This window comes from Diachasmimorpha longicaudata, chromosome 5, assembly GCF_034640455.1.
Source record: "Diachasmimorpha longicaudata isolate KC_UGA_2023 chromosome 5, iyDiaLong2, whole genome shotgun sequence".
In the NCBI taxonomy this organism is placed as follows: domain Eukaryota; kingdom Metazoa; phylum Arthropoda; class Insecta; order Hymenoptera; family Braconidae; genus Diachasmimorpha; species Diachasmimorpha longicaudata.
This window is the reverse complement of record NC_087229.1, coordinates 8,847,854-8,865,296: the sequence shown is the minus strand read 5'-3', so window position 1 is coordinate 8,865,296 and position 17,443 is coordinate 8,847,854. Positions and strand designations below refer to the sequence as shown.

General features: G+C 42.4%; 1 protein-coding gene across 1 annotated transcript; it reads right to left on the bottom strand.

The window, feature by feature from the left end:
- Positions 1–105: 105 nt before the first annotated feature.
- On the bottom strand, positions 106–17,426 carry LOC135162632 (uncharacterized). Its single transcript, XM_064121283.1, has 7 exons — positions 13,933–17,426; positions 13,705–13,799; positions 6,374–6,451; positions 3,837–6,088; positions 3,600–3,646; positions 3,403–3,462; positions 106–3,223 (listed from the first exon to the last, which is right to left on the bottom strand). The coding sequence occupies exons 2-7, from the start codon at positions 13,739–13,741 to the stop codon at positions 307–309; spliced, it is 5,391 nt and encodes a 1,796-aa protein (XP_063977353.1). The 5' UTR covers positions 13,742–13,799; positions 13,933–17,426; the 3' UTR covers positions 106–306.
- Between the last annotated feature and the right edge of the window lie 17 nt (positions 17,427–17,443).

Genomic DNA, 17,443 nt, shown 5'->3' with positions numbered 1-17,443 from the left:
GGTATTTTTTTCATAAATTTGCCCTTTTCTCTTCCTCATTGGGCCTCATTGGGCCTTTTCTCTTCCTCATTATGGGCCCTTCACAAATCCCTCCGCTTTGACCAGAGCTGAGGATGATCCCTGCCTATTTCTAGTTACTTGCTTTTGATTTTTTCTGTATAACTTCGCTATTACTTTATTTTTTTACAACATAATATACAGTAAATAAATTTCACTCAATCCATCACCTCCGACGCTCTGAACTCTTTCTCACCGAACCTTCCTGGCTTTCATATTACCTTAATCCTCATCTCACCCAAACTGAACCTACTCATCCCCATTAATCCTCTTCTGGACTTGCCCGAGATACCGCGCAAAGCTCTCGGAGGCGTGTTTCAGAATCGTCAGACCCAACCTAAACTTAACCTCCGCCACCCTCTTGACAAAGTTAAAGATATTGAAGCTTTCGTGAGGCGCTTCCGTAGTCGAGGGAAACGTCTGGACATCGGGGTCTGTTCCAGCACTGGATGACTCCAAACCACTTTCCGTACTTGGAATGGTTGAAGACGAAGTCGACTCCGCCGGCGTTGTCTCGGGGGTCTTCGTCGCGGACTCCTCACCCTCAGTCCCACTGGCCTGCGATCCTTGCGTCCTGACGGTTGTTGTTAATTTCTCGTCGTCTCGATCAGTCACTCCCTTTTTCCCCTGATTCTCCTGCTTCTTTTTCATTGTCTCCACTTTCTTTTTCTCTTTCACGTCGACCATCCCTCCGGGAAATGCCGAGTCGATGATATCGAGGATCTCGTTGCTCAGAGGTTCCTCGTCCTCCAGCTCCCTCTCCTCTTTCTCAATTTCACTGCGAGACGGAATTAACTGAATAACAGACTCCCTCTTCATCCGTTTCTTACCCTCACTTAACGAGCGCGGCCCGTGCTCGACGGCAACAGCAGCCGGGGCGATCTCAATATCTTCGTAATGATCGGACTTCAATGGCTGGGCATCCGGCTGATTATAACTCTGATCAACATTTTGATTCGGTCCAAAATGGAGGCTCTGGGCTATCTGCTTCTCGAAATCCACCCCAGCTGCTTCAGTACTCGTGGAGATTCGCAATTTTTTCTTCTCCTCCGGGGAATACTCCTTCGGAATACTACCGACTACGAATTGACGATCAATATTTGCTTCGACGAAGTCCGATCCCTTTGGACGTTCGTAATAGGACGGCGTCGTCGAAGGATCGGAGTACTTGAACCCAGTGCTTCTGTATTTCAGGTCGTAAGGAAGGGGCTTTTTCTCCGGTCGGTAAACTGGGACTGAGGATGTTGGAAATCTAGGATCTGCTCTTCTCGTGGTGTCCGTGTAACCTCCATCGTACGTCTGATACCTGTAGTAATTTTTCTCGAAGTCCTTTATGCCCCCGTACTTTCCGTCATTCGGGTTCATACCCTGGAGGACCTTCGTGAAGACTTCCTCCTCGCGCTGTCCGTAATTTCCACCATATTCATCCAGATTGTACTTGTAGTTGGGCTCAACTTCGTAATTTCTTCTGGCGATGGCGCCGCCAAACGGATACAGGAAGTAAGAAGCCAATCCAAGACCTAGACCCACAAGGGACATCACTCCGACACTAGGCATTACCTCGCGACTTATGAAGTTGTAGATCTGGGTGGTGATTGGCTTCGCCACCTGCTTCTTCTTGTTCTTTGTGTTGGCATCACCGACTATTTTCGATTCTTGAAGGGAAGTGTCTGCGGTGGGGGCAGAAGACGTCTCAGGATCTTGCGATGAACTTTCTTCAGCAGGTGCTGATGTATTCGGAGAAGTTGCAATCGTGGAAGGCGTCGTAGAAGGTCGGCGGCGGCGCGTCTTATGCTTCTTTCGCTTGGACGATGATTTCGGCCGCTTGGTGGTGGTCGTCTCCGGCGAAGTCTCGGTGGTCGTCGAATCTGGGTTGAAGTCAAACTTGACGTCGATCTGGGAGTTCGGCAGGGTCACTGGCTCCAGGCTGCTGGCCTTCTCGTCTTCTGGTTCTTCCAGATCGCCGAGCTTTTCGATTGTTAAGACTGGAGCGCTGACCTTGATAGGATCGATCTGAATGGTTGTTGGGGTATCAACTGGTTTCTTCAAGTGCAACTTAAGAACGTTGTTCGGCTTTGGGGTTGACTCCACCGAGGGTGAGGACGGCTTGTTGTCTGTCTTGATTGATCCCTGGACCTTAGCACTGAAGACCGGCTTTGAGATGAATTCCACGACACTCTTCGGTGTCGTGATCATCTGGACAGGTTTGAACGTCACCTTCTCGACTTTGGAAGTTGAGTTAACCGTCTTTACTTCAGGTTTAGGGGTCGTAGTCTTGCGGGTAACTGGTAGCTTGGATGGACGTGTCTGTGGCTTGGCGACCTTCATCGTTGTTTTAGTCAGGATTGTTGTTGCTCGTACCGTTGTCGATTTCGCTTTAGTAACATTTTTCGTTGGGGCTATTTTCTTGGTCGTTGACCGTGCAGTCGTTGGGTCTTCATTGACCTTCGGGCTAGTAGAGGACGGCCCTGACGTCGGGCTAAACCTAGAGGTGATCGCCTCAAACCTGGGGGTGACGGTCTCCGAAGATGTCGTGGTCTTCTCGACTTTTTGTGTTGTCTTCTTCGGACTTTGAGGCTTCGTTGACTTCTGGGATGACGGCTTTTGTGTGGGGGAGGTTGTCTTCACGACTTGTTTTGAACTGGTTACAATGGTCTCTGCCGAAACTGATGATGATGGGGCCTTGGGAGAGGTTCCTTGAGTGGCATTGAGCTCCGTAGATTTTGGCGTGGAGGAAGAGGGGGGATTCAGCAGAATCCAGGTGGACAATCCTCCAGTTGTAGTCTGCTGGGTCTTGTAGCTCGGGTACCTTGTCGCTGATACTTCTCGCTCGAGGTCCTCGTCAGTCATCGCCATCGCTTGGCCTGGATGGCTGACCTCAAAATAATTGTATTTCGAGTTGCTGGGACGTCCCGCTGGAGTCAAGTCAGGATTCACGTCTTTCACCAACTCCATGCCATTGATATGAACTGTGGTGAAGGATTCTTGGGCTGGAGGAATCGTTCGGTCGGGTTTGCGGATCAGGAGACCAAGTTTCGGCTTGATTGAGGCGTCCTTCGGTTCGGCGGTCGCTTCGGGGACGGAAACGTTCAAGAGCTGAGTTGCCACTGTCCTCAGGGACTGGTCCATATAGTCCTTCAGCTCACGATCATTTTGGGGCTCCAGTCTGAAAGCACAGGATTAGAACCTCAGTTGTGGCCCCAGAGTTTCCTATCTTTTCTTGATTTTTTTCGATACTCACCAGATTGACTTTTTGCTTTGGGATCAGGGTTTTTTATTTGAACTTTGCGATTTACAAAAAGTCAAAGCTATGCGGAATTGTCTCACCGAAATTCTTGAAATTACTTTTTGATTGAAAAACATTTAGCATTAGCTGCAGACCACAAAGTTGTGAATTTCTTAGCTCTAACAAAATAAATTTAGAATGAAATGACACGGATTATAATTGCCAATAATTTATTATTCGTACAAAAGAAATGTCTTTCTCATTAATGCCCCTGAAACTTGGAAAAAAAAAAATTCTTTAGATCTACACTGGTCACCGAAGGAGTAGAACCTGTTCTGAAAGTCCCTCTGGGAAGTGACCAGTCTAGAATTGAAACAACATCTATAATTCTAATATTTCTACATTAACAAGCAGAACAAGACAAGACACTAATATAATCAATATATGTTAATAAATAAATAAACTTTTTGTTTCAACAGTAGCGATATATACTCGTACATACAATCTGACGTGAAAGTGAACCAAAAAACGTAAAAAGAAGAGAAAACAGTCATCGCCTGCGCTTCTTTCGTTTGCTCTTCCACTCCTGCCAATTCCTATAATCATGAATGGACTGATTGACGATGTCTTCGATATTCGGTGTAAACTTCCGAGAAATCCTATCCGCGGAGCGACCAAAGTCAAAACTCCCCGTGAACGCATAAGGAAACGACATAGCAGCTATACCGAGAATTCCAGCAGCAAGTGCAGCGAATGGTGCAGCAGTAAAACTAAATATCCCATAATTCAGAGGATTCAGGAAAGTGAAATACGCGAACAACGACGTAATACCCTCCATAATGCCGGAAGGAGAAAGATCAAAGTCATCATCGTCATCATCATCATCATCATCATCATCATCGTCATTTCCAATAGTCGATACAGCCGTGGAAGCCGGGGCCCCCAAGGCTCCAGAAGCTGGATTAACTCCAGACGCCCCGGAGGTCCCTAAAACACCACCAGCAGCATCACTGGACTGTTCTAGGGCCTCTCCAGCAGAGGCCACAGGCCTATCAACTGCAGAGGATCCAACTGAAGCCCCTTCGGTCAGGGCCTCAGACCCCGCAGAGTCAGACTGGCCTAAGGAATCAGCACTCTCTAAATTACCCGCCGCTTCGGGCTCCGCCTGATACTCAATATCCGTCTCTTGATTAATATCGTAATTCGGAGCCTCAGGCCCCGAAGAAGGGCCTTGCTCGAGGACATTCAGGTCGTTTCTGTCTGGGTCCGATGAAGGTGACCCCAGCACTGTTGAGTAATAACTCCCTGAAGGATCTGTTGCGTAGACAGTAGAGTAATCAGTCGGAGTCAGACTGTCCCCAAACTTGTCAGACCCACTCTCGTCCACCCCTCCCACCGCTGGCCCAAAATTATTGGTACTGAGCACTTGAGAATTGATGACAATGTTCAGGTCTGTGCAGCCCTCCTTACTCTGAATCGTGTTATTAACTTTGGTGATCGAGTTGATGGTGATTACGGGACAATCGGGTGACTGATCGAAGGGCAATCTCCCTGAATCCTTCAGGGACTCGTCGGTGTCATTGCTCTGGGACATGAACATTATGTGGACGTTCGGTGGTGGCTTTAGGGTGGACACATTGGATTGGCCCTCACTCACAGTGACATTGGGCTTTCTGGACATTGGGTTGATAATGTGAACAACAGTATTCTGGGAAATTTCGGAGAAGGGCCGGAAGATGGGTCTTTTTGGGACCACAGAAGGATCTGTTGGGCCCTCATTATTCAAAGGAGATTCTTCTGGGGTCGCCGGAAAAGGCGGCAATGTAGGGATTAAGGTCGATGGAATGTCAGACGGTCGAATGGTCCCCGGAAGGTGGAAATCATTGACCTCCTCGTCATAATTTTGGGCCAGTTCAGGGCTAGTCTCAGTCACTAAAGGTTGGTTTGGATTGAAAACTGGTGAGAACGTATTAGACAGAGTCTGTCCGGGTTTAACGTCCTCCAGGAGGTAACTCTGATTAACTGTGGAGGCGAACGCTGGGAGTTGAAGCCACTGAATGATCTCCTGAACATTCGGCTTCGTCGGGGGCCTGCGTGGTGGAGTCGAGACGACTGGGAGGTAGCCCGTGATCTTCGGGTTCTGAGTGGTTTTTTCAAGGTCAGTGGAAGGGAGACGGCTTGGGCCATGGGGTTTTTCGGACGGTACAACCGAATTCAAGTTGGTCGTATATTTTTCATAGTTGTAAAGGTCCTGAAGGTCTTGGGGAGGTGTATTGGGCCAGGTTTTTTGATCAGGTGTTGATAAGATAGGCTCCGGAGACGTAGCATGGAGCTTTTTCGTGGGATTGAAACCGCTGGGTCGTTTTTTCGTGGGAAATGCCGCGGGGGAGGGAAAAATCGATGGCTTTATGACCACCCGGTTCTTGGCAGCGACCGGGGTCCTTGTGGTGACCCAGCGACCTGAATTCCGGGATCTCTTCATGGGGATAAATACTCGGTCGGTAATGGGGGATGGCGGCGCGTGAGAAGGCGGAATTTTTGAATTAACGGAGACCACGCGCGTGGGTGTGGAGGTCAGGGGAATCCAGCGCTGATTGGAAAAAGACATTGATGAGACCTGCGGGATCATGCGGTTGCGCGGAAATGATTGACCGAGACTCGACAGAATACCTGGTGTAAAGCCACCGGTGTACAGCTTATTGTAAAATTCGTTTAAATTTCGGGGAACGATGTGGGACGCTCTGTACCTGCTACGTGCGTCTTCATCCGGAAGTTTCGTCACTTGAGATGTCCGGTGTTCTGCATCTATGGAAAATAATTATGAGGAATTAGTGGGGAATCATCAGGCTGCGCATTGTTCCGTGCGGGGAACGGCAATAAATAAGTAATGAGGGGTATTTCATAAATTGATTGATTTTCTTATTTCCAAACATTTTTTTCTTCTGTAATTTTTTATATCGATAGATGTTTATATCGAACGCAGATTGATATATTTGGAAATAATTGACGACTTTCTATCTTTATAGGAAATTTCTTTCAAGTTAATTATGGGTTAATTAGGACTCGGAGGATTTTGATAACTATCATTACCTGCTTGCTGAGGTCTTGAGGCGACCTGGGACACCAGCAGCGCCCAGATCACGGGAGATATCATTTTAAGTCGCATTTCTATACTGAAACAGAAAAATTATTGGATCAGTTCAATATAAAGAGACGAAATATTGAGGGAATGCGATGCATGTGACACTCGCACTTAGTGACGTGAAAGAAATACATCCATTTCGCCTGATGTGAATTTTTATCGTTTTTTTAAACTTATTCAAGGCCGATGATTTTATCAATCGTTCGTATTCGATACTCGTGGGCCCAATCTACGTCAATGTCGCTGGAACAATGAAAACTCACGATCTTTCGTCACTCGGAAGTCGAAATTTACAAAACCTTATGGGTCGTCGTTGAGTAGATTCTGTAATTTTCGACACTGATGGAAACAATTATTTTATTAGGTTTTTTTCTTGGAAACATTATTGAGCAAAAGGTGAGTACATCCCCTTGAAAAAAATTATTTCACCAACACGATCCTTCATTCTTTGACGGACGAATAACTTATTTCTGGAGCTCGAAAATTTGGTTGAATGATTTTTACCGTTCATCTTGACATGCTTTTTACCCATATTTTATTGAGAATTTTTTGTACATCATATCATCATACTTTTCTTTTTTCTTTCCAAATCGCGTCCGCTAACGGTACCGGCGTTCCTGAGCTGCGACGCTCCGTTTTGCATGTGTCGTCTCGCCGTCACGCCTTAATTCCCATGGAAAATATTGCGTCCGATGAATTGCTAAATGCAGAGCCAACGAAATCAAAATGATAACCTTCTCTTCCATTAAACGATATAATAATTCATTTAGAATTAATATGTAAAAAACCGTTTAATTTTTATTAAAACGATTCCCTAACATTGATTCCATTTAGCTGATTTATTTATTTACCTATATCTGTATTCATTATTTGACAATTTAATGATTGAATAGAATTTAGAAAATTATGGAAATAATTAAAATTGACAATTTATCACGTACTAAATTCCTCGAATGTACAGACTTGTACACTAAACTGTACATTTTAGTCGGAGTGCTCGGATATCTTTAACTAATTCCTAATAAAAAAATTATCGGTGATATTCCTATTCCCGAAACAATAATGTAAAGTGGCTCAATCGATGAATCGGAATGAATCGCAGTATTTTCCACAACGTCGAGTATTTCCCATGCATAACAGATTGTTGCTCCCATCTATATGCAATGAAAATCCCTCGGAATTGCAAATAAGATGCGGGCTCTTGCCTCGAATTATCCCAGGCACTGGCTCACTTCCAGTGCTCGCATGCTCTTAATACCGAAAAAAAGGACTGCAATCAAAACAAAAAAGGAATGATGGAGACGAGGAGAAAAACGCTGGAGATACAGTTGGATTTATAGCACTAGGTCAATACGCATCAAGTGAAAATTCGCCAGGGCATGGGTAACGAGAGGTAATTATCAACGTAGAACACCTACGTGTGTGAGGTTTATTGTAAATAAAATACACTAGATCGTAGTTAACGACCCGCAAATTATTACGGCTTCGGAGTACTCTACTTTGTTGTTTTAATACGGCGTAATAGAAAAACATGATGAATATTATTACATCATTTTCTCGGTAATAATCGCAAGAAGTGTTAAGTTGGATTGAAAAAACTTGATGAGAATTATTGAATGGAGGCATTTCATTTTAAAAACAACACGAAGAGCCTGAGAAAACCATTTCGCGATTTTTATCTGAATTCCTCGATGATGTCTCCTGTCCTAAATTTAATCCTCAGATTAAAATAACAATGAAAAAAGCATAAATTGTGCTGCTTTAAAAATTATTTCTGCATTGAAATACTTTTGTATTTTTGCTGATTAAGTATTTGCTCAATTCGCTCATTTTACATTGATTCACAATCACAAATAGTCAAAATTTTACCCCATTAAAATCCAATAATCAAAATTAGTCCATAATATTAATATTTCCCCACGTGCTGACACGTAAATCAATCTAAAAATCCCCTAGAACCTCCCGTAATCCCCTAAATTCCAAAAATGTCCTCCGAAATTAGCAATTAGAATTTAAAAAACGTTCAAAAACTCACCGAATTGAAATGAGCGAGTGAACTCGACCTCATTAACTCCACAGTCACCTAAACCACCCGAAAACCCGGCGCGAATCGAATCTACAATTCAAATGACCGGTCAAAAGACGAGAAAAAAAAATCGCAGAATCACAGAACGAACAACGCGAAATTTCAAAAAGTTGATACTGGACTGAGGGCAATGTTTCGACTGAAGATGCACGGCTGACCGAGTGTCCGTCGTCCGTATACACGCACCACTACTGGACAGAGGTTGGGAAGGTATGGGGTCCGATGAGTTTTATCCCCAAACCCGTTAGCTTCGAAGGGGCCGTCAGTCTTTATTCGAATACCGGGTTGAATAACCTTAAGTGTACGTATGCTAAGTTGTTAGAGAGATGCTCTCTTCGGTGTTACAACTGAGAGTGGATTCAATGGATTCATGGTGGGGAAAGGCGAGGGGGAAGGGAACACCAGGTGGTAGGGGAGTTCAGTGAGAGGTGTTTAGATGTTGTGGGCACCTTGAAGATGCCGGAGGGTCCTTGAACCAGTCCTCGGGATGTTGTCGTAGGGTAACTGGGTCTGACGGGGGGTTCGTCTGACAGCTGGTGCATCATGTAGGTGATACGAAGGTGAAGGAATTTCCGGGATTTCTTCCCCCCTCCCCCTCCTCCCTTTGATAGGGTTTTTTAACGAAATTTGTATTGGGAGCATTTTGGACATTTAGAGAAGATTTACGTTGCAAGTGCGGATTTTTTAATCCCAAGTCTCGCTGTAGTTCAGGATCAATGATGTGATGTCACTGGTGACATCAATGCTCGCATGCACAATACCCACATGCCCTCACGGACGTGATAAATGCCCGGGTGGGCATTTCCATCCCGTTAGAAACAAAAATACCGCGAGCGTCAGCGTCATTCAGGCATCAACTTTATTATATCTTATCATAAATCCCAAGTCCATGGTATTCAGTCTTCTCTACAAACAATGCGGGAGTCCAGATTCCTGCTTATGTTCCGAGACACTGTGATAGATCATAGAGCAGATCCGGCAATTTCTGTTTACAATCTCCCCAGCATTTCTCGTGAGAATATTCGACGAAGTGGAACTGATTTAGTTGAGGGGAATTAATTGATAGGGGAAAATTGAGGTTTACGAAGAAATTTAGATTTTTGCTATGACAATTCACCTGTCCAACGATAAAAATTTGGGGTTTTTTTTCCTGTGCCACTACCGCCAGCTAAAATAATTTATAATGAGACAAAAAATTAGAAATTTCGGATCAAGCGAGTACAGGGCAATGCGTCCGTTCATCAGGAAAAAGTGTGATAAAAAATAGGAAGAAAAATAGTGAAACAATTGGATGAGATTTATGTTCTATTAGACTTTTTTTTCGTACATGCTGACAATGGGAGCACAAGTCCCGTTGAGATGTCTTCACGAATCCCAAGAACAATAATAAAAAATGAAATAAGTTGATCGAATGGAGAGCGCTGTCGACATTTATCCTCAGCTATTTTTCCGATGAAATTCTAATTCTCCTCTGTCTCGAATGGTGAGCCATCGTTATGTGGGACATAGCGGAACTCACCCAACGTTTGATATGCTTATAAACATCTTGTGTCTTCACCGAACTACACGGGGCTGGAGTAATAATGCGTTCCAGCAGCTTATGGTGGGCTGCAGGAGATTATCATCATTCTGGCGAGTGCTCGTTTCGAACGTGTCATTTTCGGAGGAAAAATTGGAATGAAATTTACAGGGAGAGTATCAATGCCAGTGATTAACATTTTGATTGGCAAGCAGATAGTTATCATTGATGATATATTAGTGGAGAGCTCCAGGATGCAGATAACACGTTTTATTTGAATATTTTAAATTGCATTCGACGATAAATATTTCAGATTATTTTTCCCACCCAAATTTCAGCCAATAGAATTGCACCATTTGTTGATATTTTGTATAGCCTACCTCGAATATCAGCGATAATTTTTTGAATATTTTGGTAAACAAACGACACTTAACCAAATAAACCTCTTTTCATGTCATGGCACAATTCTCTTGGCCGAAATTTGGATAGGAAAAATAATCCCCTGAATACCACTCGAGCTTCAAAATTATAGAATATTTCCCTCTAGGTTCCCTGCATACAAATGAAGTCGTCAAGTTTTTCAGGAAAAATCACTCGTGCTTCGCACTCGTGATTTTTTAGCCTGAAAAACTTGACTCCTTCATTTGTTTGCAACGAATCTATCGGGAAATATTCGATAATTTTGAACCACTTGTGGTATTATATGTGAGTATTATTCGCGAGTCTTAAATTTGCATAAAAATATAAATTTCATATTTTTAAAAAATAGAAGTCTAGAAAAAAATGTCCGTCTTTAAAACTTCAACGACTTTAGCGAAAAAAATACGAATAAATATTGCTCAACCATAAACTCCTGGAATAATATTTCAATATAATTATTCAAATATGTTTTATTGGCTCTCGTGACCCAATAGACTACAAATCAAAATATTCCAGTCCTGATAATAAAACAACGAAACTAGGATACTCCATGAATATTTTATCGCGATTAAAATAATCCCATCGAAATCGTAAACGACGCGTACGAAATTCCGCCGTAAATTTTCACTTCCTTGACTTCTGCTTTCATTAAACCATAATCCAGTGTTTAACTACTCGACTCCCCCGTAATATCAGGCCATTAATCACGATAAAGCCCCTCGTGATACGCAACACGATCAGGAGAAATGTAGCGAATTAAATTAATGCCCAACAAAACGACTTTATCTCGCTCTCTGCATCAATTACCATTGAGTGTTTTTACGATAATGCATTCATCGCGTCAATCAAACAATGGAACTTTCATTGTTACAACTGGGAATGCTTTTTCATGAGAATCTGAATAACATTTGGGGAGAAAATAATGCGAGGAAAATTTTGGCGAAATATCATTCAGAGATTTTCTCTCAAAACCTTTCCAACTTTTCACACCATCTCAATATTTTTTTTTCCTTTAGATCTTTTCATTTGAAAAATGACTCTTTTTCTCGTATGACAACCAGTTAAAAAATTGATACTCCAGAGACCACGATAGAGGGACATCGGGGTACTGTGGTTCCCAAAATAAATTAAAAAAACTGCTTAAAGAATCGAACTCTCCTGATTATTGCGGTAGCATGAGGTGCACTTCTGAATTGCAGTTATCTAAGTCAATATCAGAGTATCTCTGGAGCAACTGTAAACCCACTCGAAATGCTCTTCAAGCACGGAATTCGACACGTTAGTGATATAAACGGAACTGTTCACGACTGCAACAGCCGGAAGACCTGCGAAGGCCCAGGGAATTGTCCACATTTTATCGGTCCATTCTTCTTTATTTCTGATGATTCATGGAATAACCACTGGGGGTGATTTACAAAGAAACCACCAAGTACAGTTTCCGCGTGTGCTGGTCTCCAGGAAATGGGAAAACATAGAAAACGAGGAAATGATTTTTATTCTCCAATGAGCGAAAGGAATGTTATTGAATTATTGTTCTCAGTAGCTGTTTTTTAATGTAATTGTTTTGCCATTTGTCTCTTCAAAAACTATCTCATCAGCTGTGAACGTCGCCCATACGATGAAAATATGAAAAATAAAGTGATTAACGGTCTCAAAGAAAAAAGAGAATGTTCCAGAAATGAGATCGTTAAACTCTCCAGAAGCAGCAGAAGCCCAATGGAACGCTAATAAAGCGGATAACGTGGAATAATTTTTATGATTCAATGAAAAAAAAAATCAATGAGTCATTCTACTCAGTTTTCAAGAGAATTAGAATTCGTGTTTTATGGACAATTGTTCTTCTAAGGAGTTCTACATTTATTAACGACTGAGGGAGAGTTTTTATCTAATTAAAGCCCCATTCTGATTGACCTCGTCAGAGTCTTATCCCCATTAAAATCCAAAAGCCCGAAATGTCCTTCAACAACTGGTCATTTTTTTATTCGTACAGTAATATCTTTAAATTTTTTAATTTCGATTGAAAGAGGATTTTGTCAGATAGAAAAACTATTTTTCTCTTTTTGAAATCATCCGCCTGGTCAAAAGCTCTCGCACGAGGTCTAAAGATCTTCCTAAACGTGAGAGCTGGGCAATCATCCGACGGAAATACTCAAAATATAGTGGTTAACGGTCTGAACACCAGGAAATGCTACCGTTCGAGTAGCTCCAGCCCCCTCAATTCGTGATTACAGAGTAGCAGTGTTGTGTACACACGACTGATTGGATAGTATAGTTAGTTGCATGTATGGTCATCGAGACGATCAGTCTCGTTTATGAATAAGTCAGCAGGTTGTTAATACCGCTAACCAACTGCGCTGTGTAGAGTCTAGAGTACCTACATACCCACTCAGTCTGCGTACTGGGGTCTTATCGCATGCCTCCCAGTACTTTACTGGGCCATTATCCACGTCAGCGTGACGGAGGATCACACGATCCAGCAATTTAATCGTGTGCGGAATATCGCGATGGTAATAGCTGAGTTTATTCCAGGAGACGTTTTTTGATACATTTCAAGAGTTATCGCGTATTCGATTAAACATGACAAGAAAAAAATTCACCGGAAATTAATTACGAATATGAGAATTGATAGGCATGTTAATTGACCAGATGTGGAAACATGAGAAAGGAATTTTGTTCGTACGCATCTCCTGGAGTTGCCTCCAGCTGTCACCACCACGAGCTTCGGGCAGCTCTTCAGCTCCTGCGGTCGAGAGATCAGGTTTAAGGCGTGAAGGACTAAGCATTGAGCTGTTTCACTGGGGGAAAAAAAATATACAAGTCTGGCCAGTCAATTTGTTCCAGACAAATAAATACCTGGAATATCATCATAAAATCTCCCTACAAATTGTTGTCTGGAGCATAATTGAATGGCAGAATCGTATCTTTTTTTCTGGCTCGGAATGGAGAGGAATGCAATCGCGTGCGCATTTGTTTGTAAACATTAACCGCGTCGAACCACTGTTTGAATACCGTTGTCGAATATAATATTCCATTCTTCATGCAATTTTCCTTCATTTCTCGGAATTGTAAAGCAGTTTATAGAAATGTGATACATTTCACTCCACGATTGCCTTTCGCGCCGTTAAATTTGCCACCATTTTCGGATTTTTATCAATTGTTTTGTCTCTCCGCGCCATCAAAGCGACTTCAATCACCATTCACACGGGTATTCTGTTGTCTGAACCAACCCCTCATTAAAATAAAATAGTACTCACTGTTTTCACTCATCAAAGTGCTCCCGATGCACCACATCCTCCAGTCCTGGACACCCGTCGAGATCCATCGACAACAGTCTCTTCATCCGTCGCTCCTGATCACCCCAGGTCAATGAAACAAACGAGAAGGAAAAATAAATACTCAAACGAGCCAACTGGAATCCCCACATGAAAAACCAAACATCAATGTCAATCAGAATTAATGAATCCCCAGAATTATCCCATTACCTCCAATCAATCCTTCATAGTGGCCTCCACCGACTCCTCCGTTACTCAACAGCAATTGCCACCTCGTATCCTTCACCATCCACGTCCTCTCAAGCACCCGATCTACCCCCTGTCCGTCCAACTTGACAATCGCCGTTACGAGGATCAATGCGCTAGCTCAAAGCCAGAATGACTCCGCTGATTCTTCGATTACTCGTCGATTTAATCGCTATCAGAAGAGGTCTCAATCATCTCCAGAAGCCTCAGCAGCTCTCGAAGAAACAATTCCCAGGGGATCTCCAAGATGTTCCCTTTCGCGGATGAAAATCGAATTTTCCTTAAAATGTGACTGAGCTTTTCAATTTTTATCAGAGCAAGTGGTGACGGAGGATCAATTTCGCCAGGCCTTCTTCAATTATTAAAGCTCAGCTTCGTCTTCATCGTATGACAGCAAAAATTTTTTTCTGCTCTTCTAAGCTTTTTCTGCGGATATCCTTGGATGCCTCGATGATGCTCAGTGGTTGACAGGGATAATCCCTCTGAGGAACAGTGATAGTGGATGTCTGGAATTATACTGAGGCTGGATAACCGAGAACGCCCCCGATGTGGCTCGCTTTCCCATGCCACACTTGGTACTACTTCCTTGTATTTAATAGGTGGGGGTTTTAATCCCTTCTTTCGCACTGCTCCTAGAGCATCCCGGTATCGCCCCCCTACCGGGCTGTGGTTGCCCGGGAATACGATACTCGTGGATTTGTTTTCCCACGAGACAGTGAGTGGGCTGGAGAATTTACTCGCATTGTGACGATTTCGAGTGCTCCAGGCGGATGGACTGAGTAGTATCTCATGTTGTATGGTAAAGTCTCAGGTGACAATGGACTTGGGGCTTGTGGCCTCATTCTCGGGGTTGAATGGTCATGCCGTCCTTAGTGTGATTTTTTGCCTTTTTACGGACGGTAATTATTGTCATTCGAGGGGGCCATTGTACGTGACTGGGAATTTACAATTTTTAGAAATGCAAATGTGTTTTCGGACACCGTCAATAACTAAAAAGGGGGGAAATTAGGCTGACATGTTAATACTTAGATTTGAGGGGGAAAAAATCCCTTCGATTCATTACAGAAAAATTTATATTTCTCAGTCAATAAGGTATTTATGTCCTCGGGTGCAAAATTACCACTCAAGCTGAAGGAGAGTAAAAAAGACTGAAGTCCACTTCCCATAGATTGGAAGGGTACCTTGGACGTCGTCCTCCAAGACGTTAAAAAATTTTACTTTATTCCGTCAGTTCAATTTTTCAAAATATCCATGCCCGTAGTGTAAAAAGTTTCCTTAAGTGCATTAATTATGTTGTGTCGAAAGCAATTGCCCGCTCGTTTTATTTACGACCGTCATTACTGCGCTGTAAGCAAAGACGGTGATTTTGCATCTCCATATCAATTACTCATTAGACCGTGAGTCTTCGATAATGAAAAAATTGATATAATTAAGATGTCTAACAAGTGTATTTTAATTTCCCTCCAAAGTCAAGCGATATTATTTACTGCTTGTTATTTCGTATGTCTTAGTCCGCTCTGGAATGTACCGTGTGGCAACACAAATGGCTGATTGAATCCCGTGATTAATTGTGAGCTCAAAGAAACTGATGGTTATTCATGGTGAAATTTTAGGTTGAATAGAAAAACCAACCCATTTACTCTATTCGTTCCCAATATATGGGACTCTGGGTCCCGGTGTCGGGCTGAATGGAGAGAGCGCGAGGGAGATATATGAAGATCCTGATCATCATCGATGAATAAAATGTTTTTTAGCCGCCTTTCGAGAATTACTGGACCGTGCTGACCTGTCTTTTTTTCTACTTTCTCATGATTTCATCGTCGATATCAATTTCCCCCGGAAAATTTCGGCGCTGGAGCGTTAAAAAATGACGTGACATGACATCCTAGAAAATTATTCATTAGGATATAGAGAAGGAGGTGAAGTAAACATCAATCTTCCCTAACCCGAAAGCAACTGAGAGAAACTAGATGATTTTTTTTTTAATTTGAAATTCATTTTTCTTCTTAACAAGTGTTCGTCGACTTCCTCTATGTGTAAAAAAAATTAATGTAATAAATAAATAGAATAAATAAAGTAAAAAAATAGATAGAGTGTTGTACAGTTAAAAATCTCAATACGTTTTCGATAAATTTCAAATGAAATTGAATGCGTTCGAAATTTCAATGCAGCAGCGACAGTTTCTCACGAGTAAATGACGTGATATATCATCCTGCTCCCATTTTTTGAATAATTTAAAACTCCTTTGAATGGAATTAATTCATCTTTCTGTGTCCCCCGTGGGACATTCAGATTTCCACAGTACTAAAGCCTAAATTATTAAGATCATGGCTCAGTTGTGGGTGAGTGTGGCCATGCATCAGCCAGTTAATTCCCCCTGTGAGCCTCCCACTGCAATAATTGCACGTAACAATTAGACGTACGGTAAATCTGCACGTGCATACGAACTCCTCAGAAGGTCGCTTTTTACGTCGTTGAGCGGATTAGCCGGGAATTGAGAGAGTCGAGTAAGGAAGGCAAATCTCGAGAGTGAACGACTGTTTCTTTTCAACAGAAATATGAATAAATGTCTTCATCCATCATCTCATTGTGTTTCAGTTAGCAAGAAATGAATACTCTTTTTCTTATTCCGGACTTAATTAAAGAGACATTTTAAATTATGGAGTGGTAATTCAATGGCGGTTATGATCTCTCTTCTCTCTATTCTCGCTGAGAAATGGTACCTTATTTTATTTCATTATCAACACCCACTAATCAGGAGGTGATTGATCACGTACCGAAGCAATTAATTCATTTGGATATTCTCATGATTTTTTCATGAACAAATTTAGCTAACGGGGCAATCAATTAATTGTTTTACGGATTGATTACCGGGTTCTCCAGTATTGCATGAATTAATCAATTAATCAATCGACTAGTTGACGAGAATAAGCAAAGACGTAAAAAAGAAAATGCAAACGGTTCGATAGACCTCAATGGAATCTACAGAAGAGGGGTAATTGACCGGAAATCAAGTCCTCAACTGAAGATCATTGAGGCTGCACTTCTTCTAAAAATTCCCCCATCACAGATAACTTCACATTGACTGCATAACGGACGAGGAACATAATCCTCCATGCTAATGAGACTCGTCATCTCAACTACTCTGTAACGGGTTACATTCTCAAACGGAAACCCATTGTTACAGTGATACAAATGCGGAGATTACACTTTCGTGTTTTACCGAGTCACTGTGACATATTTCGTTGATTTTTTTTGTCTCTTTTGGGGTGTCTTTTTGTGGAATACGTTACCGGTAGTTTTTTGGGAAGCATCCGGGGCTTGATAATTACACCGAGTTTCCAATTGGCTGTGCTGTGTTGTTGAAAGTGTTGAAATGATAAACTCATGATTATTCAGTGTGTGTATGGGGAGAGTTGTCGTGAATTTGAGGATTTTCGGATGGAACAGGTCCCGTAATGGCGTAGGAATCGGG